The 27,057-nt window shown below is 38.5% G+C and overlaps 1 protein-coding gene across 6 annotated transcripts in view; it reads right to left on the bottom strand.

Annotated features, from left to right (window-relative positions):
- Positions 1-27,057, bottom strand: part of RAD18 (RAD18 E3 ubiquitin protein ligase) — a 116,591-nt gene that overhangs the window by 70,465 nt on the left and 19,069 nt on the right. For 5 of the 6 annotated variants that reach the window (XM_049716081.1, XM_004274791.3, XM_033437226.2 and 2 more), the window contains exons 3-5: positions 14,722-14,783; positions 13,476-13,546; positions 3,032-3,369 (exon numbers count right to left, since the gene is read on the bottom strand). In XM_049716081.1, the coding sequence (XP_049572038.1) occupies positions 3,032-3,369; positions 13,476-13,546; positions 14,722-14,783 (471 nt within the window). The remainder of the gene's footprint in view (positions 1-3,031; positions 3,370-13,475; positions 13,547-14,721; positions 14,784-27,057) is intronic. The other variant, XM_033437227.2, reaches the window with a different exon arrangement.

Below are 27,057 nucleotides of genomic sequence, written 5' to 3'. Positions count from 1 at the left end.
CATATGGTATTTGTCTTTCTCTTTCTGACTTGCTTTGCTTAGTATGATAATCTCTAGGTCTACACCTGTTGCTGCAAATGGTATTCTTTCATTCTTTTTTATTGCGGAGTAATATTCCATTGTATATATGCACCACATCTTCTTTATCCATTCATCTATCAATGAACATTTAGGCTGTTTCAATGTCTTGGCTATTGTAAATAGTGCTGCTATGAACATAGGGGTGCATGTATCTTTTCGAATTATAGTTTTGTCTGGATATATGCCCAGGAGTGGGATTGTTGGATCATATGGTAACCCTATTTTGAGTTATTAAAGGAACCTCCATACTGTTTTCCTTAGTGGCTGCACTGCAATTTACATTTCTACCAACAATGTAGCAGTGTTCCCTCTTCTCCACACCCTCTCCAGCATTTGTTATTTGTAGCCTTTTTGATGGCCATCTGACCAGTGTGAGGTGGTACCTCATTGTAGTTTTGATTTGCATTTCACTACTAATTAGCAATGTTGAGCATCTTTTCATGTGCCTGTTGGCCATCTGTATGTCTTCTTTGGAGAAATGTCTGTTTAGGTCTTCTGTCCATTTTTTGATTGGGTTTTGTTTTTTCATTATTGAGCTGCATGAGCTGTTCGTATACTTTGAAATTAAGCCCTTGTCAGTCACATCATTTGCAAAAATTTTCTCCCATTCCATAGGTTGTCTTTTTGCTTTGTTTATGGTTTCCTTTGCTGTACAAAGCTTTTAGGTTTGATTAGGCCCCATTTGTTTATTTTTGCTTTCATTTTATTTTATTTTGGGCTGCACCAGGCAGCTTGTGGGATCTTAGCTCCCCGACCAGGGATTGAACCCAGGCCCTCAGCAATGAAGCTCTGTGTCCTAACAATTGGACTGCCAGGAAATTCCCCTATTTTTGCTTTTATTTCTATTGCCTTGGGAGACTAACCTAAGAAAACACTGGTATGATTTATGTCAGAGAATGTTTTGCCTGTGTTCTCTTCTAAAAGTTTCATGGTGTCATGTCTTATATTTAAATCTTTAAGCCATTTTGAATTTATTTTTGTGTATGGTGTGAGGGTGTGTTCTAACTTCATTGACTTACATGTGGCTGTCTAGCTTTCCCAACACCACTTGCTGAAGACACTGTCTTTTCTCCATTTTATATTCCTGTTTCCTTTGTTGACGATTAATTGAGACTGTCAGCATTTTTAAGCAATAAACTTTTTTTTTTTTTTTGCGGTACGCAGGCCTCTCACTGTTGTGGCCTCTCCTGTTGCGGAGCACAGGCTCCGGATGCGCAGGCCCAGCAGCCATGGCCCACGGGTCCAGCCGCTCCGCGGCATGTAGGATCTTCCCGGACCGGGGCACGAACCCGCATCCCCTGCATCAGCAGGCGGACTCCCAACCACTGCGCCATCAGGGAAGCCCCAATAAACCATTTTTTAATCAAGGTGTGTATATTGTTTTTGTAGACATAATGCTATGGCACACTTAACAGACTACAGTATAGTGTAAATATAACTTTTATATGCACTGGGAAACAAAAAAATTCATGACTCACTTTATTGTGATATTTGCTTTACTGCAGTGGTTTGGAACCAAACCCGCAATTTCTTTGAGGTATGCCTATACAAGTGTAGCGTTAAAAAGTGGAACACAATCATTCTGAAACTGTTTGATGGAGTTAAGGGACCTGTGGAGGTATCTCAGGGCCTAGAGGCCACCATGGCTAACAGGCAGGGATGCAGGGGGAGCTCACGTGGAGAGCACAATCCCCAGACCCTCCAAATCCACTCTAATGGGGCAAGGCCAATTTTATCCACTTTGTATGCTATGGTTCACTGCAAGATTTCGCTTGGAAAAAAGGTTCTGCTACAGGGAAAATGTTATCACTTAAAAACATATAATAAGAAGTGGCAATTAATAAAAAAAAATTGAAAAAGATAAGATATCCTAGGAAATGTAAGTAAAAAATTCACATAGCCATATGAAATTTAAACACTTGAGTACAAATAAACTAATTTCAACCTAAGTTTAGTAACCACTAACAGCCCTGCACTGTGTGTGGTATGGGCGTACCAAAAATATCTAAGACAGAGTTTCTACCTAAAGGGTGCTCTGAACTCCACTGGCAAGAAGACATGGAAACAAGAGAATAAACAAGCTGACCTAGTCATCAAAAAGTTAAGCCAACTATACACAAAACAGTCCAGAAAACAAGTGCTGTAGTACTTTAGTAATGTGACAAATCAATACTATGTAACATAACCAAAGAATGGTTAGACCTGGATAGAGTCTGGAAAGGTGGAACAGGGTTGGCAGACATTTTTAGCAAAGGGGCAGGTAGTAAAGATTTTAGGCTTTGGGGGCCAGATGGTCTCTGTCACAGCCAATGAACCATGGCAGGTAGCATGAAAGCAGCCACAGACAACAGGTAAACAAATGGACATGGCTGTGTTCCAGTGAAGCCTTGTTTACAAAAACGGGTGACAAGCCAAATCTGGCCTGCACATTGCACTTTTCCGATGCCCGAGTGTTTTCAAGGAATAGTGGGGAGATCAGCTTGGCTATGGCAGAAGGATTTTGAGAGGGAGACGTGAGAAATAAGGTCAAACAGCTAAGGGAGTGGTCAAACTGTCTAAGGCTATAAATGCCACTCAGAACAGCTTGGAAGTGTTCAAGTGCTGATATCTTAAGATAAAATGAGCTCTTTAAGGTTAAACTGGAACTGATATAAAGGATGAGGGGGGAATGAAAAGCTGAAAAGCAGAAAGGTACGTCATACGTGAAGTAAGAACTAATTAAAACAGCTTCACTTTTCCAGCCATCAGCCTGAATTCCTATTCTATGAGGCAGAAAGAGAACACATCTGGAAGCACTGCCTACATCCATCTCTGAGGCTGTTACAAGATGAAAGTGGGTCTGCCCTTTCCCATTCCTTCCCCCTCAAAAATGCTGCTTATATATTATGTCATGTGGGATGAGAAGATTTCTCTTAAGTAAGAAAACAAACATGTGAAAATAATTTCCTACCTTTAGTAACTTCTTTCAAGGCCGATGTAGAGGGTGTCTCAGGAACACTAGCCTCTGAGAAACCCGGAGCTGACTTTTCTACGGAAGGTGTCCCTCTGGTCTTTGTAGAAGAGCTCAGCTCTTTTTGAGGGCTGAATTTGCTTTCATTCTCTTTTATCAGCAACTCTGACACAGAACCACCAGCTTCTCTAATCAAGAAGTTCTCCATTAGCCTGCTTTCTTGCTTTAATGAACGTCTGAAGGCTACAGAAGTGTGCACTTTGGCAGCAAGGTTCTTTGAAGAGGAGGAAGCAGAAGAGATGCGTGGTGACTCTAGGGCAAACTGCAACAGATGATTCCTTGAAGCAAAGAAAACATAACAGTTAATTAAGACCTCAACTTCTGTATACATAATAACCTAACTGACATAAGCTGTGCTCTCAACACTTGTTTCTACGAAATACAGAACTTACTCTACAATGACAACAAAACCAGTGTTTCTTCTAGACTAAACTACAAAGCAATAAATCTGATTTTAAAAGCAGTTCATCTGTCTATAAAAGATAATGGGAGGACTTCAGATTCTGGTCACAAAGAATAGCTCATATGAGACTTACTCTCCAGCCATAAATAATTTTAAATCTAAACAGAAGATATAAAAATGTCTGTAAGCATGCACTATAGTCAACACGGTGGAAGGAACAGAGATTAGAGCTCTGGGCAAAGATCACTAGGACTGGAGGGACAGGGTGCTGGGCAGGGAGGAGCCACAGAATACCCTAAAAGTCTGCTGAGAAATGCTCATCAATTCCCGATCATCTCCAGGGCTGGAGAAGCATAAGACGAAGCCATAGGAGGCCCGGCAGGAAGCAGATGCCGGGAAGCTGAGATTCTAAAGGTCAATGCTGGAAAGCTGTTAGAGTTTGAGCCCAGCCAAAGCTGAGAGATTTTGGTAAAGACCCTAGACGTTCAGCTGAAACCCTACAAAGGCCAGGGAAGGACCACACTCTAGAAATAGAAACAAAAGTGAAATAGACCAAATCTAACAAAAAACTAATCCAAACCTTGACAGAATGAAAGTGAAGAGCTAGTAATTTAACTGCAAGTCAGAACAAAATTCAACATTTTTCAAAGGAAGGTAATTCACAGCCTCTATAACATTACATCCACATTCAACAAACATTTAAAAATTACTAGACATGCAGAGAAATTAGCTACTAATCAAGAGATAAAATAGTCATTAGAAGCAGATCCAGGTGATCCGAGTGGCATTAGAAGAACTTCAAAAGAACTATGATTGAGACATGATGAATAAAGAAAAAAGAAGAAAATAATAGACAAATGAATTTTAAAAATTCTATGCTGTAAGAGGGAATTAAAACCCATCCCAAAAAAGGATAAAACAAAGAAAATGAAACCTAGGCACATGATAATCAAACTGCTGAAAAATGAAAGAATAAAGAGAAAATCTTGTAAACAACCAGAGAAATCTTGTAAACAACCAAACAACCTTGTAAACTACCCCTAAGGCACAGTTCCCCAACCTTGGCACTATTGACACTGTGAGTCAAATAATTTTTTGCTGTAAGAGACTGTTCTGTGCCTTGTAGGAATATCAATAGCATAACACCCCTGCCCCAGGTTGGGACAACCAAAACATAAACAGGTATCACCAAATGTTCCCTGGGGGAAGAGGTAAAGAGAAAGCAAAATCAGTCTCAGTTAAGAACCATGGCTCTAAGGAAATAACAGTAAGAAATATCATTGACTTGTCAACAAAACCTATGGAAGCAAGAAGATAACAGAATGACATCTTAAAAGTACAGGAGGGCTTCCCTGGTGGCACAGTGGTTAAGAATCTGCCTGCCAATGCAGGGGACACGGGTTCGAACTCTGGTCGGGGTAGGTCTTACATGCCGCGGAGCAACTAAGCCCGTGCGCCACAACTACTGAGCCTGCGCTCTAGAGCCCTCAAGCCACAACTACTGACCCCACATGCCACAGCTACTGAAGCCTGTGCGCCTAGAGCCTGTGCTCCTCAACCAGAGAAGCCACTGCAATGAGAAGCCCGCGCACCACAACAAAGAGTAGCCCCCACTCGCCATAACTAGAGAAAGTCCGCGTGCAGCAACAAAGACCCAATGCAGCCAAAAATAAATAAATAAATAAATTTATTTTAAAATTTAGTTTTCAAAAAGTACAGGAGAAAAAACACAGATGAATTCTATTCCCATTGAAAATATTCTTCCAAAATGAAAGCAAAATACATTCTTAAGCAAACAAATGCTAAGAGAATTCCTCACCAAGAGACAAGAATTACTACAAGAACTGTTCTTCAGCTTAAGGAAAATAATCGTAGATGTAAGCACAAAAAAATGTCAGCAAGGCTCGAGAAGAGGTAAATATGTAGTTAAATTCAAGAGTATTGACTTTTGAAAAGCACTAGCAATGGCTTGTGGAATTCATAACATACATGGAAGTAAAATAACTCTAACATAGCAAAAAAGAGACATTAAGATAATGCAAAAATATTATAAAATTCTTGCATTGTTCAGGACATGATAAAAGTACTAATTTATGGTTAGTACTATAATACGTTAAGGATGTATTTTGTAATTTGTTCAGTAAAAACTAAAAAGAGCAACACTAAGAAGTATAATGCCAAAACTTGAGATAAAATAATAAAAATAGTCAAAAAAGGACAGGAAAGGAATAATTTTTTTAAAAAGAACAAATGGACAAAGAGAAAACAGAGAGCAAGTAATCGATTAAATGTAATGGATACAGACTCCAGTTAAAACACAAAGCTTATCAGACTGGATTAAAAAATAAGATGCAACTATATACTGTTTAAAAGAAAACACTTTAAATATAAAGATCCAGGAAGATTGGGGAAAAACGGTGGGAAAAGATGTACCATGCAAACACTAACCAAAAGAAAACTGATGTGGTAATACAGTGAGTCTTTTTAACAAATGGGGCTGGAGCAAATGAATATCTGCTGAGAAAAAAATGAATCCTGACACTTACCTCCATCATACCTAAAAATTAACTTGAATAGGTTCATAGGCCTACCTATAAAAGCTAAAACCACAATTCTAAGAAAACATATGAAAAAATCTTTATGACCTGAGGTAGGCAAAGATTTCTTAGGCAGAATTAAAAAAAAGTTATAATCATTTTATAAAAAAGAGAAAGAGACACAGAAAGAGAGAGAGAGAAAGAAAGAAAAAGAGAGAGACAATAGACTGGACTTCAAAATTAAAATGTCTGTTCATCAAACGACACCCTTAGAAAATGAAAAGGCAAGCTACAGACAGGAAGGAAAATATATTTGACCAAAATACATAAAGAACCGCTAATCAATAAGAAAAAGACAAACAATGCAATTTTTTAAAATTGGCTAAGAAACCAGGACACTTCACCAAAGATAAAAAGAAGAGTCAATAAGCACATGAAAAGGTACACTAGTCATCAGGAAATGTAAATTAAACCACCATGAGTTACCATTTCACACCCAATAGAATGCTTACAAATAAAAGGACTAACAGTACCAAATATTAACCACGATGTGGAGCAACTGAAATTCACTGTGGTCCAATCCAACTGGAAAACTGTTTGCCAATTCCTTATAAAGTTCAATATACATCTGCCCTATAAGCCTGCAATTCCATTCCTGGATATATACCCAAAGAATGAAAATAGATGCCTACACAAAGCCTGCACACAAATGTTCACAGGAGCTTTTACAATACTAGCCATAAACTGGAAACAATTCAAATTCATCAATAGAGGTATAGATAAGCACATTGTGCGTATTCATACAATGGATACTATTCAGCAGTAAAAAAGAAAATACTGACACAAGCAATAACATAGGCAAATAACAGAAATATTATGTGAAGCAAAAGAAAAGAATAAACGTATACTATATGATTCCACTTACATGAAGTTTAAGAACAATCTATGATGATAGAAACCCATGGGGGGGTTCTATCTATGGGGGTGGGACTGACTAGAAGCAGAATAAAGAAGTCATGGTATGGAAATGTTCCATATCTTGACTATGATGGTAATGACACAGATGTATGATTATCAAAATTCGATGATCAAAATTCAAACTTACTGTATGTATTTCATTATATGTAAATTTTACCACAGTTTTAAAAAATCAAGAAATAGTAAAAATAAAAACAGTAACAATAATTTTTTAAAATCTCACTGATACACTAATGAGAAAGGCTACAACTAGAAAGACCAGGAATAGCAACTGTTGGTGAGGCTATGGAGCAACTGGAACTCTCATACTTCACGGTAGAAATGTAATTGTTTTAACCATTTGGAAACTAGCTTTAAAGATACCAGCAAATAAATGAATGCCTAGTCTCTGACCGAGCAACTACACTTCTAGATATATGCCAAAAGAAATACATGCCAAAAGATATGTACCAGAATGTTCACAGCAGTAGTATTCATAATAGACAAAAACCAGAAACAGCCCAAATGTCTATCAATATGGAAACAGGGAAAAAATAATCCATATACTATCATTTGAATTCAAAAGATTCAGAAAAAGACGAAATGCTTACCACAACAACATATTTTTTTTACTGAATTTCCCTTTCTCTGTTGGCCTGAAGTCAATAAAACTACTCTATTAACACTCATACCACCTCGGGGTTAGTTACTTCACTGGGCAGGAAATAATACAAAAAGAAAAAAGCAGTAAATATCTTATTCTGCTTTACAGTTTTACAAAAATCCACAAAAACTCTATTTACAACAAGATATCCTGCTTTATATCATATTTAATTGCCAGTCATAATCTGAATGCTTTGATCGTTTTAAATATGTCCTTAGACTAATAGGCATATCTACTATTTTCAACGTTACTATTAAATATTTTTAAATGAATAATCAGGGTTGAGAGAGGGTGCGTAGATGTGTAGAAGATCAAAAACGTCCATAAGCTGATAAATGTTTAAGGAAGGTGATGTGTACCTGAGGGTCATTACACCATGTTCTCTATTTTTATATATATTTGAACTTTTCCACAATAAAAAGTTTGAAAGTGAATAAATAAAAGCTACAGTGGGAGAAAGGTTAAAAAAAAAATTCAAGATCTTCATCTTTGCGAGGAAAGAGAAATAAAGTAAAAGTAGAGAACCACAATCATTAAGTCTCTTTTTCTTCTAGGATGTGGATTTGGTGCAAAGAAGGTTCTGAGAAAAGCTTTCATCTCGTTATGACAAAGTAAAAGACACACTCTCCAACTAATTGATAAAACTATCACTGATAAATCACTTCCATGCTGCTACACAAGTATACCTTTTCAGCTAAGTGTCTACCCTAGAGATAACTCCTTTTTGCTTTTATTCACAATTGAGACGAATTTTAGTCTTCCAATTTGATCTCTTACTTCAACACATGCCAATAAAGAACGTGGCAGACAGTTGCACCACTGCAATAATAAAATTATGCCCCATGCTAAAATTAAAATTCATTAACTTCTTCAGGTGCCTGCTAATCTCAGCAGTGGAAATATAATAGAGAACAAAATAGTTTCTGTCCTCATGAAGTTTACACTATAGTAAGGGAAGAGAGAATAGACACCCACAACATATGTGAAAATTACTATGAAAAAAAGGAAGCCGATGAAGCCATGAATTCGGAGAGGATAAGCTTGATACTCTTTACAGGATGGTCACAGAAGACTTCACTGAGAAGATGCCTATGAAAAACACAGCCCAAGAAAGTAGAGGATTAAACTGTGTGGACATCTAGGGAAACACTTTCACTTAGAAATAACAGTAAGCAGAGTCTCTAAGGTCAGAGTGTGATTAACATGCTTGAGAAACAGGGAGAAGGCCAGTGTGACTGGAGCTAATTGACCTGGGGGAGAGAAGCAGGCAAGGAAGTCAGGGAGCCTACTCTGAAGGGCCCAGAGGACTGCCATTGAGACGACTTGGGGTTCTGCTCCAAATGAGATAGGAAACCACATCTGAGCGACATGCAGTATGACCTACTTTTTATTTTCAAGGATCGGTTTGCTTGCTGCCCTCAGAAGGACTGTAAGGGGACAAAACCAGAGGTAAGGCCACTAAGAAGTAATCACCGTATCTGGGCTGATGCTGGCTTGAACAGGATTGGCATAGTGAGGGAAAGTTGTCAGATTCTGGAAGGAGAGCAGAGATAGAACCAATGGGACTTACTGATGGAATGACAGACTAAGTGTGAAAGAGTGGGGTCAAGGATGACCCCAAGGTTTTTTGGCCTTGAGGGAGAGAGGCGGGAGCTGCCATTTACTGAGATGAGCGAGACTGTGGGAGCAGCAGATTGGGAGTGGGGCCTGGGGGGCAGCAGAGGGAATCAGTTTAGTTCTGGTTTTAAGGGGTCCAAGCAGAGGTGTGAGATAAGCAGTTGGATATGTGACGATGATGTCCTGGAGAGAGATCTAGCTGATATATAAATCTGGAAGCCATGAACGTACAACTGGTATTTAAAACCATGAGACTGTTTACGGCAATTCACATACCTTAAAAATGAGCTGTGTGAAAATATTAATTCCAAAACTGATACTCAGTCTGAATTGCTAATTTTTCCTTCACTTTCCATCACTCCTGTATATTAAAGTGAGTTGGCATTATAACGCCTAACAGCATTCCTCACAGACATTCAAATTGGATGAATTATGGACTTTCAGAATAACTGTGACAATAAAATACAGGAAAATCTTCCCCATTTGTTAACTATACAATAACTTTACCTCTTCAGAATGTGGCTAAGAATCAAAAGAGAAAACAGGCCTCTGGGTAGACATGGGCAGTCATAAAATCCATGCAATCAAGTCCATGGACTTTGGCAACTAGTAAATGTCCCTGAAAGTATCTCTTCTAATCTGGAACATGCAAACGGCAGTCTAGGACCATTTGGTCAAACAGGCAGAGGCCCACCAAAGCACAAGGTCTCATTAGCTCCTTAGGGCACGCACATATGTATAACAGGGCACCACAATATAAATAGATAAAATATATAGGTAGTAATGATAGGAATCTTTTCTTAGGTTCCTTTGTTCCAGATACAGTACTATGCTATATATCTTTTAATATATCTCTTCATTTCTAATCCTTACAATTCCTCAAAGTGTCAACAATATTATTCCCGTTGTTCAGATGTGGAATAGAAGCCAAAAAGGATTAATATCTTCATCACACTCATATCAAAACTAGTAGGGTCAAGACTGGAACCTAATTCTGCCTGAACCCAAACCCAGTATGCTTTAAACTATACCATAAGGAAAGGTGAAATTATACTCTACATACTCTTGTGAGATGCTAAGGGAATTATCCATTATCATCTGTTTAAATTTATTTATTTATTTATTCATTCATTCATTTATTGGCTGCATTGGGTCTTCATTGCTGCACGCAAGCTTTCTCTAGTTGCGGCGAGAGGGGGCTACTCTTCGTTGTGGTGCACGGGCTTCTCATTTCAGTGGCTCCTCCTGTTGTGGAACACGGACTCCAGGCACACGGGCTTCAGTAGTTGTGGCACGTGGGCTCAGCAGTTGTGGCTCGCGGGCTCTAGAGCACAGGCTCAGTAGTTGTGGCACACAGACTTAGCTGCCTGCGGCATGTGGGATCTTCCTGGACCAGGGCTCGAACCCATGTCCCCTGCACTGGCAGGCGGATTCTTAACCACTGTGCCACCAGGGATGTCCCTGTTTAAATTTTTAAACTTGGAAAAAGTACCTGGAGAAAAATTCATACCTTGATGGTGGATAAACCAAAGCAATAAATAATGCTCTATACTCTCAATTTCTAAAAAAATATAATATACATGCAAAGCAATAAATAACGCTCTGTACTCTCAATTTGTAAAAACATATAATATACATGTAGACTGGCTGCTATGCAAAAATACAGAAACAACATTTTCTTGCTTAGGTCAAGAATGATATTCCAGGGACTTCCTTGGTGGCGCAGTGGTCAAGAATCCGCCTGCCAAAGCAGGGACATGGGTTTGAGCCCTGGTCCGGGAAGATGCCACAGAGCAACTAAGCCCATGCGCCACAACTACCGAGACTGTGCTCTAGAGCCCGCACTGCACGCCTAGAGCCCATGCTCTGCAACAAGAGAAGCCACCATGGTAAGAAGCCCGCGCACTGTACGAAGAGTAGCCCCTGCTCACTGCAAGTAGAGAAAGCCCGCACACAGCAACGAAGACCCAACACAGCCAAAAATAAATAAATAAATTCATTTAAAATAAAAAAAGAATGATGTTCCACTTGGACAACAATATTCTAAATAAATTTTGTCCAATACAACAGTTTCTTAAGAACATTATTTTAAATAAAAATGAGTCAAGGGGGGCTTCCCTGGTGGCACAGTGGTTGAGAGTCCGCCTGCCGATGCAGGGGACGCGGGTTCGTGCCCCGGTCCGGGAGGATCCCACATGCCGCGGAGCGGCTGCACCCGTGGGCCGTGGCCGCTGGGCCTGCGCGTCCGGAGCCTGTTGCTCTGTGGCGGGAGAGGCCACAGCAGTGAGAGGCCCGCGTACCGCAAAAAAAAAAAAAAAAAAAAAGAGTCAAGGGAAAAAAGAAAACAAAACACTTGTTTCCTGAAAATAAAGGGCAAAAGTTAGAAGAAAATGTAAGATCTGCGTGTCAGCCTCGTGCCTGAAGACCTCTGGAATTATTTCCAATACTCTTTTGTTATTCAGTTTAGAATATTAAATTTTTAAAAATCATAATATCATAAAATGGCAATGACAGATGGGAAGCACAGGAAGAAATAAAATCAATAAACAATATAAATGACTTACATTTTACTCATAAAATTAAACTTCCCCCCTCACTGATCTAAACCACATTTCAAACAAGTAATTAAACCGATTACGTTGAATTTCAACCCTACTAATTTTGCAAATGAAGTACCACAGCACTTTAGATATGACAAATGTCCAAGAAATGTTCCCCATAAAGCAATTCCAAGAAGGCAAACAGAGGGAGAAACAAATGATAAAATCTGTCCCAAATCTACAAAGAATGCTTCCTACCCCGCCACACCCACTACAAAGAATATTTAAATAGCCTATTTGTTTGGGGAGGGAGGAGAGAAGGAGAGAGCACAATCATTCCAAGGCCTCCCTTTAAGTTACCAAAGGGTCTATGAACCCAAAGATGCTGATCATTTATCTTCAACATACAGATGCAGTTCTTCGTAACAGTCCCTTTTTCCTAGCAGGGAGGCTGTTATGCTTTCAATACCAGCTGAGGAAAAAATAAGCCATGAGATACAATTTTGCTGCCTCAGAGAAAAGCAGACAGCTGATCAATTCCTTTTTAAATACATGTCTCCATCTTTTCTTACCAACTTCAATATCTAACTGGTGAAGGACTTTAAAATAAGAAAAGCAATCACTTTAATTATGAGCACCAGAGAATCTCAGAGTGTCTTAATCTAGGAAAGTATACCACCTTCTTATGACTCTCCCTAGGGAAATAACCAACCAGGTGATTTCTAAAATGCCTTACTAGGCGAGTTCAGAGTACTAAATCTGATCATTTTTAGTATGCAAACCAATGAAAAAATGTGCAATTCTACTGGAAGAAATCTCTTTACATTTTTAGAAGTAATGTGATGAACCTCCAAGAACGTCCCAACAAGCTTGGAATTCATGTACTTAAGTATGTGGCCACCTAACCATTAACTAAACACAGTATATTCCTAATAAAAACTCCAAAAATTCCTGCTTGGCTTGCATGATTAAAACTAAAAATAATTCAAGATATTGTCTGATAAAACATGCCTTTTTAAATCCCTCTGGGTGAGCACTGACTATCACCATCATACATTTGACAGTTAAGAAGTAAAGCTACACTTTATAAAGCACCAGCAATTACACATTTCATGTTACACATCATTTTATACATGCTGAGCAAATCGGATTAAGAATTAATGGATTAATATATGACACAGAAACTATTATACATATATGTGTGCACACATACACATGCATATGCTACCCAGCTCTGTCCACTGAGAGGGTTTAGAAGCAATGACGCCCCAGTAACAATGAGCATACCCAGCTCCAGATCCTGATTTCTAAATGCCATTCTCCAATAAAAGGACCCAGGGCTCCTCGGGAAAATGGTTGATTCTAATGCTGGGGCAGGGAAAATAAAAGATAAAGCTGAAGTATTTCTGAAATACTCGAAAGTAAGTGCCCAAATCTACATTTTGACTCTTGTTTTTCATAACAGGAGACTTTCTGTTAGGTAAAGGAAGAAAATCCTATTATGATTAGATTGTCCATATGTGATTAATGACTGTTGTTGCATCCCTTCTTTTACCCCCAAATATGCAGCCCTGCATTCCCCAACCCCGAAAAGTGCACAGAGTAAAGGGGCGGACACATATAAAAGGCAAAAGCAGTTAGGGATTAGTCACAAAAGAAACCATACCGTGCAAAATTCAAGCTTTTTACCAGTTCATCTAATACGCGGTTACTTTTCAGGTCCGGCTCTGTGACTGTCTGGAAAAGAAAAACAACAGATAGAAAAAGGTCAGAAACAATCATTAACTTGTCATAATCTTGTTTTTGAAAACGTATGTCTCATCCTCCTGAGATTCCCCATCCCACTAAGTCTTCCAGGAAAACCTCAAAATGAAGTTCATTCATCTCATACTAATACGGAATTTTAAAACAGTGAATCACTATCTGCTGACTGGAAGTCTGTTTAAAAGCTCTCCAAAGCATCTGGTAAAAACATATGTACTCTGTACTAAGATAAAACCTAACATGAGCAAGAATCCTTCTTCAAAATGCCAGCACTCAGCTCTCCCAAAAATGTCTCCTGAAAAGCAGAACAGAGATGCTCTTTTAAAGTAATAACACGAGAGCCTTAGGTGCTCAAAGAGACTTTTAAAACAAGATTGGTGTTCAAGACTGCAAGAGGAAAACGATAAACCCAGTAGCTATCTAGCGTAAATGGCATACACTTTACCTCTGTGATGATACCATCTTGATGACAGCAGCATCCCTAGTTGGAAAGAGCTTAGACTTGGGAGCCAAACAAGTTCAGTGACATCCTGACACGATGCACCTACCAGAGGCACCAAACTAGAACCCAAACCCTTTAATTAGCCCCAGTGTCCTTTCTATCAGACCTTACTATCTCTTTTTCTTCTTTCTTTATTCCTACTTATGTTTACCTTCCCTTTTTACATACCTTTTCACCTATTTCCACTACATAAAATGCTTCAGAAACTTTAACAAGTTTCTTGGTGTTTTCCCTGAAGGTCTGGTTTGGGAAAGAGGTAAGGGGCCAGTTAAGCTGAATCTGCCTTCTGCACAAATACTTAAATATCAATCTTTTGCAGATAAATGATCCTACCATCAGATTTTCTACCCAAGTTGAGAAATTATAAAAAGTGAGGAGCCATAAAAACACAGTTCATAAGATTTAAAGTGTCCTGATCTTAAAATTAGTTTTTTCCTCCTAAAATACATTTAGGTTATCAGAAATCTTTATGAAAAGTGGAACAAAGCCCAGTTCTCCATATATGTATTTTATAAGTCCTTTCTGAAATTGTCTTTGATATAGCTTAATTCAATAATTATACATCTTCCCTGGGCTTTTGTGTATACATGAAGCAGAAATATCTGCACCACTTAGTTTAAAGAAAAAAAAGAAAAGAAAAACTCACCACACAGCAAGTTGGACATTGTGTTTTATAGGACAGAAATTTTCTTATACAAAGAGAACAGTCTGCAAAAACACAAATGCAACATAATAAATTACTTAAGCTGTATAAGACTATTGGATTCTGACTTCTAACAAAACCTGACTTAAACCCTAGAATATTTCCATCATCTAAGGTATATCATTATAATCTCAAAATTCTAGTACCTCTACTCTATCTCTACACATTTGCAAATATGATTAAATAGCATTTTTAGAAAAGGGAAACATATCAAATGATAATAATTATGAGTCCCTAGCATATCACAACTCTATAAGCAACATGTATCACTCTCTGTATCTTCCATCTGTAAAATGAAGGAAACATACGTAAGACCTAGGATGAATTTGTATAAACATGTCAGATATCTCCACTGCCTAACATTCTAAAATATAAATTTTGAAATAAGATCTATACATGTGTTAAGAAATAATATATACCTGGATTATCAAATTAGGGATTTCTACATCCTAACTCTGTAAATGATACCCTTCATCCCACACTTTACAAATACTTTTGTGGCAGACACTAAGGAAAGAGGGAAGATTCTTGACCTCAAGGAATTAAAAAAGCGTGAGGCAATTACAGTACAATTCAGTGTATTAAGGACAATGTATTAAGTCTTAACAATTTAAGTGGAAATTGGCATGAACTAATTCTTCACACCCAAAGCAGCATAAAATGATCTCCCCAAATGTGACTAATACAATGGTACCTTACTGGTACCATTTGCTATTGGCACAAATTCACCTTAGTGAGGGGGCCTCATTAAAGGATTCAGTTTAGTTAAGGAGAAGGAGGCAGTAGGATTTCGGGTACAGACATCCTGGAAGTGAACAAGTCATGCCAGCCTCAGTAAGAGCACCCAGGAACAATGAAACACATTATGAAAAAGAAAGATCAGGCAACAAGTGAAGTTCTTTGGGGAAGCAAAGCAAAATGAACGAGGACTTCCAGTTTGGCACGTAAGGAGCGTGGAAGTCATCACTCCATCTAATAACCCATAAAAAGCTGAACTAAAAAATCAATAATCCTTCCTAGATCCATCAGAGAAGTGACCTTATGAGGTAAACTGCTGCCTCCAAAACTGAAGAGACAGACAGGATGGATACAAAGAAACACAACGTACCAGAGCAGAAACTTGCATGGGAACCAGAGAAAGAGGTTCTGCTGGAACCACTGTTGGCGTAGGAAAATCTGAACTGTAATTGACCAATTGCCGGAGGCTCAGTGTGGACAAGTCTGAGAGTTAAAAACTCAATGGGGACCCAGACACTGGGGAGGGGAGGCCTGACAGTTATGTGAGTTTTTGCTCCAAGGGTTCTACCAGGTTCTCACAGTGACTATAAGAAAAAAATTCCCGAGTTCTTCTGCAAGAAGAGGAGGAAAAGTAAATCATTTTGAAATACACAAGAGCACTCTGTTCTTCTTAACAAGGCCTAACTTCAAGAGAAACAGTTTTACTGGAGCCTATTCTATTGGGCTATTACCAGAGCCCAGCTAACCTGGGGGATGGGAAATAACCAACTTCAGCTACCTCTAGCCATCCTGTCCCACCTAAGGGGGTGAAAAATTGAGAACCACTTGTGAAGTTCACAGTCCAGGGCACAGGCTCACTAAGAGACAGACCTAATTGTAGGAATATAGAACACTACCCAGCCCCCACCAATCTCATGACGCATTACTACAGGCCTATTTACTACACTTGCTTTTACCCAGTACATCATGTCCCACTATGAGGAAAAAATTATAAGGCATACTAAAAGGCAAAAAACACAGTTTGAAGAAAGCGCAGGCATCATTAGCATAGTTAGATATGGCAGGAATGTTGGAATTATCAGACCAGAAACTTAAAACAACTATGATTAAGATGCTAAGGGCTCTACTGGACAAAGTAGACAACATGCAAGAAGAAATGGGTAATGTATACAGAGAGCTGAAAATTCTAAGGAAGAATCAAAAAAAGAAATGCTAGAGATGAGAAACTGTAGAAGAAATGAAAAATGTCTTTCATGTGCTCATTACTAGACAGGACACAGCTGAGGGAAAAAAAATCACTGCACTTGAGGATATCTCAATAAAATCTTCCAAAGCTATAAAGCAAAAATAAAAAAGATTGGAAAAAAAAATCCACAGAACAATATTCAAGAACATTTTTTAGCAGGACAACTATAAAAGGTGTAACATACACGTAATAACAATACCAGAAACAGAAGAAAAAGAGAAAGAAAGCAAGAAATATTTGAAGCATTAATGACTGAGAATTTCCCTCAGATTGTCAGACACCAAACCACAGATCCAAGCAGCTAAAAGAACACCAAGCAGGAAACATGCCAAAAACCCCACAACTTGGTATATCACATTCAAACTGTGGAAAATCAAAAATAAAGAAAAAATCTTGGAAAAAGCCAGAGGGGAAACAACACCTTACTTACAGATGAGCAAAGGTTAAGAATTAAATCTGATTTCTCAGAAACCATGCAAGCAAGAGAGAAAAAACCCACCAACCTAGAATTTTATATTCTGCAAAATGATCCCTCAAAAGTGAAAGAGAAATAAAAGACTTTCTCAGACAAACAATAATTAAGGAAATGTGCTCCCAGTAGACTGACATCGCCAGAAACGTTAAAAAAAGAAGTTCTTCAGAGAAAAGAAAAATAATATAAGCCAGACACTTGGATCCACATACAGAAAAGAAGAGCAATTCCAGAAGGAGTAAGTACAGGTAAAATTAAAACCTTTTTTTCTTATTCTTAATTGATGTAACAGACAATAGTTTGTTCAAAATAATAATAGCAGCAAATTAGATTATTTATGCTTATGTAAATATACATATGCTTATGTGTAAGTAAAATGAATGACAGCAGTGATACAAAGGACTGGAGGGAGGAATTAGGTGTCTTAGCTCTGCCTGCCATAAAAAATACCACAGACTGGTTGCTTAAACAACAGGAATTTCTTTTCTCACAGTTCTGGAAGCTAGAAGTTCAAGATCAAGGTGCCAGTATCATAGGTTTGTGGTGAGGACTCTCTTCCTGGCCTATAAACAGCTGCCTACTCACTGTGTCCTGTTATGGCCAGAGAAGAAAGAACAAGCTTTCTACAGCTCTTCTTTTTTTTTTAATTTTTCTACATCTCTTCTTATAAGCGCACTAATCCCACTATCAGGGGCATCTCCCAAAGGCACCACCTCCAAATACCATCAAACTGGGGCTGAGGGCTTATGAATTCTGGGGTGGGGGGGAACACACTTCAGTCCATAGCATTTCACCCCTTACCCCCAAAATCCATGTCCTTCTCACATGCAAAACACATTCTCCCCATCCCACCAATCCCAAAAGTCGTAATTCATCCCAACATCAACTCTAAAGTCTGAAGGCCAAACTCTCATCTAAATATCAGCTAAATCAGATGCAGATGAGACCTGAAATATGATTCATCCTGAGGCAAAATTCCTCTCTATACTCATTCTCTTGACTATCAATGTTACTCTCTCCACAGTATATAAAGTCTCCTGAGTGATACTGTAAGTCAAGAATTCCCAAACCTGGCTGCTCATCTGAGTCACCTGCAGAGATTATTGTTGGCTTTAGTTTAGTTGCCAGGCTCTATCCCCAGTCATACCGATCCAATGGATTTTGATCAGTAAATCACGTCCATAATATGTGATTCTGATTGAACAACAATTATTTTTTTTAATTAATATGTTTTTGTACTAGATTGAACCATATGAAACTTTTGGTAAGTCAAAAAAGGACAAATATTGGCAATTTCATTCGATTTAACATAACAGTGTGTACTTACTGTGCACTGTTTTAAGCATGGTAGCTGTATTAACACTTTCAATCCGTACAGCAACCCTGAGGTCGGTACTATTAGTCCCATTTTACAAGAAGGAAAATGCAGTATACAGCTTAACCAACTTGCCCAAGATTATGGAATTAATAGGTGGCAAAGGCACGTACCAGAGTCCGAGCTTTTAACATATTTCTAATTAATTATTTAAAATATTTATAATTTGCTTATAAGAAGCACTTATTATATATACCTATGTAATACCAATATGTACTTAATTAATAGGATCACTTGTATCAGAGTATGTAAAATGAGGCTACTGCTTTCTCTTCTGCATAATCTTATACGTGTTTTCTTTCCAAACATGGAGAACCAGACACTAGTCCAAAGTGGATCAAGCCCTTGGCTTAATTTCAACCTACCAGTCTACTACTAAATATGTACTGGTGAACTGCAGACCAGCATAATTTATTCTCTAGTGAGCAACCATGATATTTCAATCAAAGTAGAGCAGTTGAACAACTTTGAACCGTGTATTTCTAGCTGGCTTTATTTAAATCACCTGTGAAGTTTGTTTTTCCACCCAAAAGCCCAACTATGAGCCATGTGTATAGGGTCGGGGAGGGAAGAATAAAACAGTGAAATAAAGGGTAGTTTCAAAGAGGCAAGCAAGCCTGGGGAAGGAGGTATTTCTAATCTCAAACAGGATGCAGCCATCTGCTGGCTTTCATATATCAGAAGAGCATAGCATCCTGACAGTAAAAAGCAAGTTTCTAAAACTTAAGCCAATCCATTTTGCATGTGATCTTAAGGATTTTATGAGAAAATGAACCATGTCAAAAATAATTCTAAAGTGTCCAATTAAAAAAAGAAAATCCAGTTCCATCCACAGAAAAGGTTTAAGAAGTCCCCAGAATCTCTAGCTGGGCTGGCTGGTGAGTTAGTGCAGGAACATCTGGTATAGGAGATGCTTTCGAAGGCTCCTTTCAAAGCTGAGAAAGCTGGCCTCTGCCTCCAAGTCCAGTGTTAAGTGACCAGTTAGCTGATAAGAGAATAACATCCCTCCAACTAACAACCAGCACTCCAGCATCTCCATAAGGGCAGTTCTGCATAACTATATGTCCCTTCTGTATGTGTAACTATCTCTTTTCTCCCGTCTTGCTTCACAGTGCTGCCTCATAAGAATGATAAAGAAGAATAACACTGACTATTTGCCTAAAAGAATCTTACATTGCCTCTTAATTTAGAAAAAGTCAGTAAACGGAACATTTCACATTTCACTTTTTTTTTTTAGTAAAATTAAATTGCTTTTTTTTGGCTGTGTTGGGTCTTTGCTGCCGTGCATGGGCTTTCTCTAGTTGCGGGGAGCAGGGGCTACTCTTCATTGCGGTGCAGGGCTTCTCATTGAGGTGGCTTCTCTAGTTGTGGAGCACGGGCTCTAGGCACGTAGGCTCAGCAGTTGTGGCACACGGGCTTAGCTGCTCCACAGCATGTGGGATCTTCCCGGACCAGGGCTCGAACCCATGTCCCCTGCATTGGCAGGTGGATTCTTAACCACTGTGCTACCAGCGAAGCCCTAAATTGCTTTTTATTACAACACAAGCCTCAATTAATTTTGTGAGTCAAAAATCCACAAAAGAAAAAGAAAAATGACTGCTGGTCCATCTTTAAAATAGTAGTAATTTAACAGTGCCTAAAAGCCAATGATTTCACCTAGCAGTAAATATTTTGAGCATCTTCCATTTTCAAGTCAGAAAAAGTGCAAAGTAAATTGGCACTTAAGCAGATGAATCTATTAGTGAGAACATTCTCACTTAATGGTGTTTTATGGATTGGAGTTAAGTCCAGGCCCTCTCCCTCTTTAATAGCATGAATTTCAATCAATTTAACTGTCCTGCATTCTGCCACTGCACCCCACTCAAACCTTAATAGCAGCAGATATGCAAATGCAGTATTCACTACCTACACCCAAAAAGCTAACATAGGAAAACCAAATAAAGAAATTTAAAATGACAAATCCTGAAATGTTTAAGGAAAGGAACAGCAAAATGGCTAGGATTCTGGGTCACCAATTCTAGTCAATCCAGGATGATAGCAGAACACGATAGCTAAGTCTGGCTTCTACTAAACTCTGGGGGCTTTTGTGTCATTAAAACAATTACAGATCCAGAGCAACTTTTAGTCTTGAGGGAACCTGTGACAACTGATGATTAGTAGAATGCCTATTGAATCATGACAGGTAGAGTATGAAAAATAAGTGCTCATAAAATAAATTATCTTTATTGGAAGTATTCTCCACTGAATTCCTCTTAGATAAAGAATGGCATCAGTGACAACTGTATGTGACAAAGAAACATGAAAAAAAAAGAATGGAAGTAAAGGTTAATTTTTCAGCTGAGTTCACTGATTTCATAAAAAGTCAAGTCTTTCTTCCCTAAAATGACATAATTAAAATATATAGAGTAGACTTCCATCTCTGTCCAGGAGAAAGTAACCAATATCCAGAATTACCCTCCTTCTGTAAACAACTAAAATACCAAGGGAAAATATAAAACAACTCTTTCTAAATTTTCAGACTTTGGACCACCATGCAGGGAGGAAAGCCAAAAGCCCATCAGTCTTGCTAGTTGAAGAAACAAAGATCAGAGTTCAGGGCAATCCAGGTAGCTAGAATTTGTAGGGCAGAGTACCAGAAAGAAAGATGCTACATACAGAAAGACCTCCAGAAATATGAATACAAATCCATTCAATTCTATGACTGTAGGCAAATCTGCACATACATGGGCGTGAAAATCCATAAGGCCAAACAAAGATCAACTTCCAGGGAAAGAACAATAACTGGAGAGGTAACAAAGCGTCAAGAGTTCATGAAATTTCTAGCAGGCAGGTTGGAGGAACCTCACTAAATGCATGGGCATTGAGTACACACCCCAGAATGTCATACCTTAGTATATGAATAAATTAGCCATAGAAAGTGGGTGATGTCAGCAAGATGGCAGAACAGGAAACCAGACCCTACTTTTCCCATGGAAACACAAATCAACAACAATACATAAACCAATTCCCTTCGTGAGAAAGCCAGATACTAGTTAAGATGCTCCTATACCCCAAGGCAAGCACAAAACCAGCCACATCAAAGCCAGTAGAAAACTTGTGGCCCTCACTTGCCAGAGTTCCTACCCCTGGCTCAGCACCACATAATCAGAAAGACACTCCATACTCCGGGGGAGGGAGCAAGAGAAGACTGAAACACATATGAAATGTTCAGAATTTTCATGTGGCTGCCCCAGGGACTGGTTTCCATCTTGCCTGAATCTAATCACTGACAAGAAAGGGGACCAGGTTGGAGTGGCTGAGAACAAAGGTGACGGTTTGCACGAGTAGTCACTCATTCACCATTACCCCTCCCCTGGGAGCAGGCAGGAGAAATTCCCACCTCTCAGCTTCTCTTGGGGAAGAACGTGCATCCAACGTTCCAGCTTTCCAGGGGGCTGCCCAAGGGACTTGTGTCTATCTCACCCAACTCACAGTACTGAAGAGACCTGTCATACTCTAAATGCCTGGAGACTAACGAGAACAAAAAAGAGCTGGGACACTGCTCCAGAGGACCCACAATACAGATGGAGGCCGATATAACTCAGTGGCTTCTCATTTGGAGAGAAAGAGAAGAGAGAAGGATGCAACCAGTATTTCAGCTTTCCAAGGGGCTGCCCCAGGGACTGCTTCTACCTTGCCTGACTTGGACTTCTGATGGGACCTGGCATACTCTAGTGCATGGGGGCCGCTAGGAACAAAAAAAGCTGGGCAGTTTGCTGCAATTCCAAATACTCTGAAGTACCACAGATACAAGAAGCAGCAAAAGATTACACAGTAATGAAAAAAGAAACCAGCAAAACATCTCTAACTATACTCATAAGTCTAGAGAAGATCCATCCACAGAAAAGGTTTAAGAGGTCCCCAGAATCTCTAGCTGGGCTGGCTGGTGAGTTAGTGCAGGAACATCTGGCTTTCCCTATAGGAAGCTTGTCTGTAAATCCTGTACAAGGTGACTGTTTTTTCAAATGCATGGATCCCAACAGAGTAACAAGGCATACAAAGAAACAGGAAAACATGGCCAATCTCCAGAAACTAATCCTAAAAAAACAGATGTGTATGAATTACCTGACGAAAAATTTTAAATAACCATCATAAAGATGCTCAATGAACTAAGGAAAATGATGCATGAACAAAACGAAAGTACCAGCACAGACATAAAACACAAAAGAGAACCAAACAGAAATTCTGGAGATGAAGAATATAATACAGGTTTCCCCCACCATCTGAAAGTTGACTGGTCCTGTGAAAACTTTCATAAGCCAAAATGGCAAAAAGTGAAAAAGTGAAGATGCACAAAATAAAGCAACATGAAACACAGATACTCACAGACACAGTTCAAAGCTATGGCAGCTTGATGCTGCGATGCTGAGTGTAGTTGCCAGGGGTGCCACTCTTGCTGTTCAGGGTGCACACCACTTCTATTACAGTTCATTCAAAAAAAATACTGAAGGCTATTTTCACCTTTTGCCTTTTTTTTGTAAAAGTGAAAATCCTCTTCAGGTTTCTTTTGGTTAATGGAAATTGGTCCTAATGTAGGTCTTTCATAAAAGGGAAGTGTTATAAAGCAAACTTTTGAAAAGCAGGGGATACTTGAAACTGAAATGAAAAATTTAACAGAAGAGCTCAGCAGTGGACTTGATCAAGCAGAAGAATCAATGCACTTAAAGACAAGTCATTTGAAATTATTCATTCATAGGCACAAAAAGGAAAAAGAAAGAAGAAGCCTAAGGGGCTTATAGGACACCATAAAAGAGCACCCAAACACACAAAGCAAACACCAACAGAACTAGAGAAACACATAGCAAAACAATAATAGTAGAAGGTTTCAATGCCTCAACTTTCAATGATGGATAGGACAGAAGATCAATAAGGAAACAGAGGATTTAAACAATACAATAAACCAAAGCCATCTAATAGACATATACAGAACATCAGCAGAGCACACATTCTTTTCAAGTGCACACAGACCACTGTCCAGGAGAGATTACATGTTGAGTCAGAAAATAATCACATCAAGTATCTTTTCTGACCATAACAGAATGAAACTAGAAATCAATAGCAGAAGAAAAAAATGGAAAATTCACGAATATGTGGAAATTAACACACTCCCGAACAGGCAATAGGTCAAAGAAGAAATGAAAAGGGAAATCAGAAAATGTTTTAAAAAATGAAATCACAACACACCAAAACTTAAGGGATGCAGCAAAAGCACCACTGAGAGGGAGGTTTATAGAAGTAAATGGCTACACTAAGAACAAGAAAAAGAATCTCAAATAAAAACCTAACTTTACATACCAAGGAACTAGAGAAAGAACTAACGAAGCCCAAAGTTACTGAAAGAAAGGAAATAGTAAAGATTAGAGCAGAAATAAACAAAAGAGAATAGGAAAAAAAAAAAATCAATGGAATTAAGAGTTGGTTCCTGAAAAGACTGACAAACCCTTAACCAGACTAAGAAAAAACGAAGACTCAAGTAAATAAAATCAGAAATGATAGAGGAGACATTAAAACTGACGCCACAGAAATAGAAAGAGTTAAAAGAGACTAGTGTGAACAATATATACGAACAAGTTGAACGTACCAAGACTGATTCATGAAGAAATAGAAAATATGAACTGACTTGAAACTAGTGCATAGACTGAACCAGTAATCAAAAATCTGCCAACAAAGAAAAGCCTACAACCAGATGGCTTCACCGCAGAATTCTACCAAACATTAAAAGAATTAACACCAATCTTTCTCAAACATTTCATAAAAATTGAGAAGGAAACACTTCCAAACTTATTTTATGAGGCAAGCATTATTCTGATACCAAAGACATTACAAGAAAACTACAGACCAACATCCCTGATGAAAAATCATCAACAAATATTAGCAAACTGAATTCAACCACACATTAAAAGCATCATCACCATGACCCAGTGGGATTCATTCCTGGGATGCAAGGATAGGTTGACATACAAAAATCAATGTGGGGCTTCCCTGGTGGCGCAGTTGTTGAGAGTCTGCCTGCCGATGCAGGGGACACGGGTTCGTGCTCCGGTCCGGGAAGATCCCACATGCCGCGGAGCGGCTGGGCCCGTGAGCCATGGCCACTGAGCCTGCGTGTCCGGAGCCTGTGCTCCGCAGCGGGAGAGGCCACAACAGTGAGAGGCCCACATACCGCAAAAAAACACACACACACACACACACACAAAATCAATGTGCTACACCACTAACAGAACCAGGATAAAAATCATATGATCATCTCACAATAGATGCAGAAAAAGCATCTGACAAAATTCAACCCCCTTACATGATAAAAAAAAAAAACTCAACAAAATTAGAAGGAAATTACCTCAACATAATAAAAGCCATTATGAAAAGCACACAGCTAATATCATACCCAATGATTTCCATTAAGATCAGAAGCATGGCAACAATGCCCACTCTTGCCACTTCTATTCAACATAGTACTTGAAGTCCTACCTAGAGCAATTAAACGTTAAAAAAAAATAAAGAACATCCAAATCAGAAAGGAAGAAGTAAAATTATCTCAGTTCACAGAGGACATAATCTTATATGTAGAAAATTCTAAAGATACCACAAGAAAAATTGTTAGAACTAATAAATGAATTCAGCGAAGTTGATGGATACGAAATCAAAATGCACAAGTCAGTTTCACTTCTAAAACTAGCAATCCAGAAAAGATATTAAGAAAACAATCGCATTTACAATAGCATCACAAAGAATAACATAATTAGGAATAAACTTAACCAAGGCGGCAAAAGACAAGTACACCGAAAACTATAAAACACTGCTGAAAGAAACTGCAGAAGGCACTTCCATGTTCACTGACTGGATAACTTAACATTGTTAAAATGCTCATACTAACAAAAGCAATCCACAGATTCAATGCAATCCTTATCAAAATACCAATGGTATTTTCTGCAGAAACAGGTAAGTCAATTCTAAAATTCATATGGAACCACAAAGGACCTTGAATAGCCAAAATAATGTGAAAGGCAAAGCTAGAGGTCTCACATTTCCAGACTTCAAAACATATTACAAATCTACAGTAACCAAATAATATGGTATTAACATAAAGACAGGAATGTACACCAATGGAATAGAGAATGCAGAAATAAACCCACACATAGGCAGTCAAATGGTCCTTGAAAAGGGTGCCAGGAGTACGCAATGGGGAAAGGACAGTCTCTTCAACAAATAGTGCTGGGAAAACTGGATTTCCACTGTAAAAGAATAAAGACTTGAAACTATAAAGTTGCCTGGAGAAAATAAAGGGAAAAAGCCTCATAACATTAGTCTTAGGAATGATTTCCTGGATATGATACCAAAAGCACAGGCAATAAAAGCAAAAATAGACAAGTGGGACTTCATCAAACGAAAAAGCTTCTGCAATCAACAGAATAAAAGAACAACTTATGAAACATAAGAAAATATTTGCTAACCATATACCTGAGTTAATATCCAAAAATATCAAAACATACAACAAACGCCTGTAACTCAATAACAAAAAAACATGTAATCTGATTAAAAATGGGCAAAGAACTTGAAAAGGCATTTCTCCAAAGACATACAAATGGCAAACAGGTATATGAAAAGATCGTCGCCATCACTAATCATGGAGGAAATGCAAATCAAAACCATAATGACATCATCTGTTAGGATAGCCACTATCAAAAAAAAAAAAGAAGAAAAGAAAATAACAAGCGTTGGTGATGGCGTGGAGAAATCAGAACCCTTGTGCACTGTTGATGGGAATGTAAAATGGTGCAGTCACTATGGAAAAAAGTATGGAGGCATTTCAAAAAATTAAAAATACAGTTACCATATGATCCAACAACCCATTTCTGGGTATTGATCAAAAAGAACTGAAAACAGAATTTCAAAGAGATATTTGCACTCCTGTGTTCATAGCAGCATTATTCACAAGAGCTAAAAGGAGGGAGCAACCCAAGTGTCCACCAGTGGATGAACAGATTAAAAAAATATATGCTCTCTATAGACATAAAATGGAATATCATTCAGCCTTAAAAAAGAAGGAAATTCTGTCATATGCCACAACATGGATGAACCTCGAGGATATTAAGCTAGGTGAAATAAGCCTATCACAGAAGGACAAATACTGCATGATTATATTTATATGCGGTATCTAAATGAACTCATACAAGCAGAAAATAGAATGGTTGTTGCCAGGGCCAGGGGGAGGGAGAAAAGGGTAGCTGCTGTGCAACGGGTACAGAATTTTAGTCATACAAGATGAAAAAGTTCTAAAGACATGCTGTACAACAATGCACATATAGTTAACAATACTATACTATACACTTACCAACTTGTTAATGGAGAAGGTTTTATGTTATGTGTTTCTCATCCTTCCCCCACTATAGTCCTATAAAAAAGTTTACT

The sequence above is a fragment of the Orcinus orca genome, chromosome 10 (assembly GCF_937001465.1).
Source record: "Orcinus orca chromosome 10, mOrcOrc1.1, whole genome shotgun sequence".
NCBI classification, from domain to species: domain Eukaryota; kingdom Metazoa; phylum Chordata; class Mammalia; order Artiodactyla; family Delphinidae; genus Orcinus; species Orcinus orca.
The sequence above is the reverse complement of the archived record's forward strand: the minus strand, read 5'-3'. Positions and strand labels throughout refer to the sequence as shown.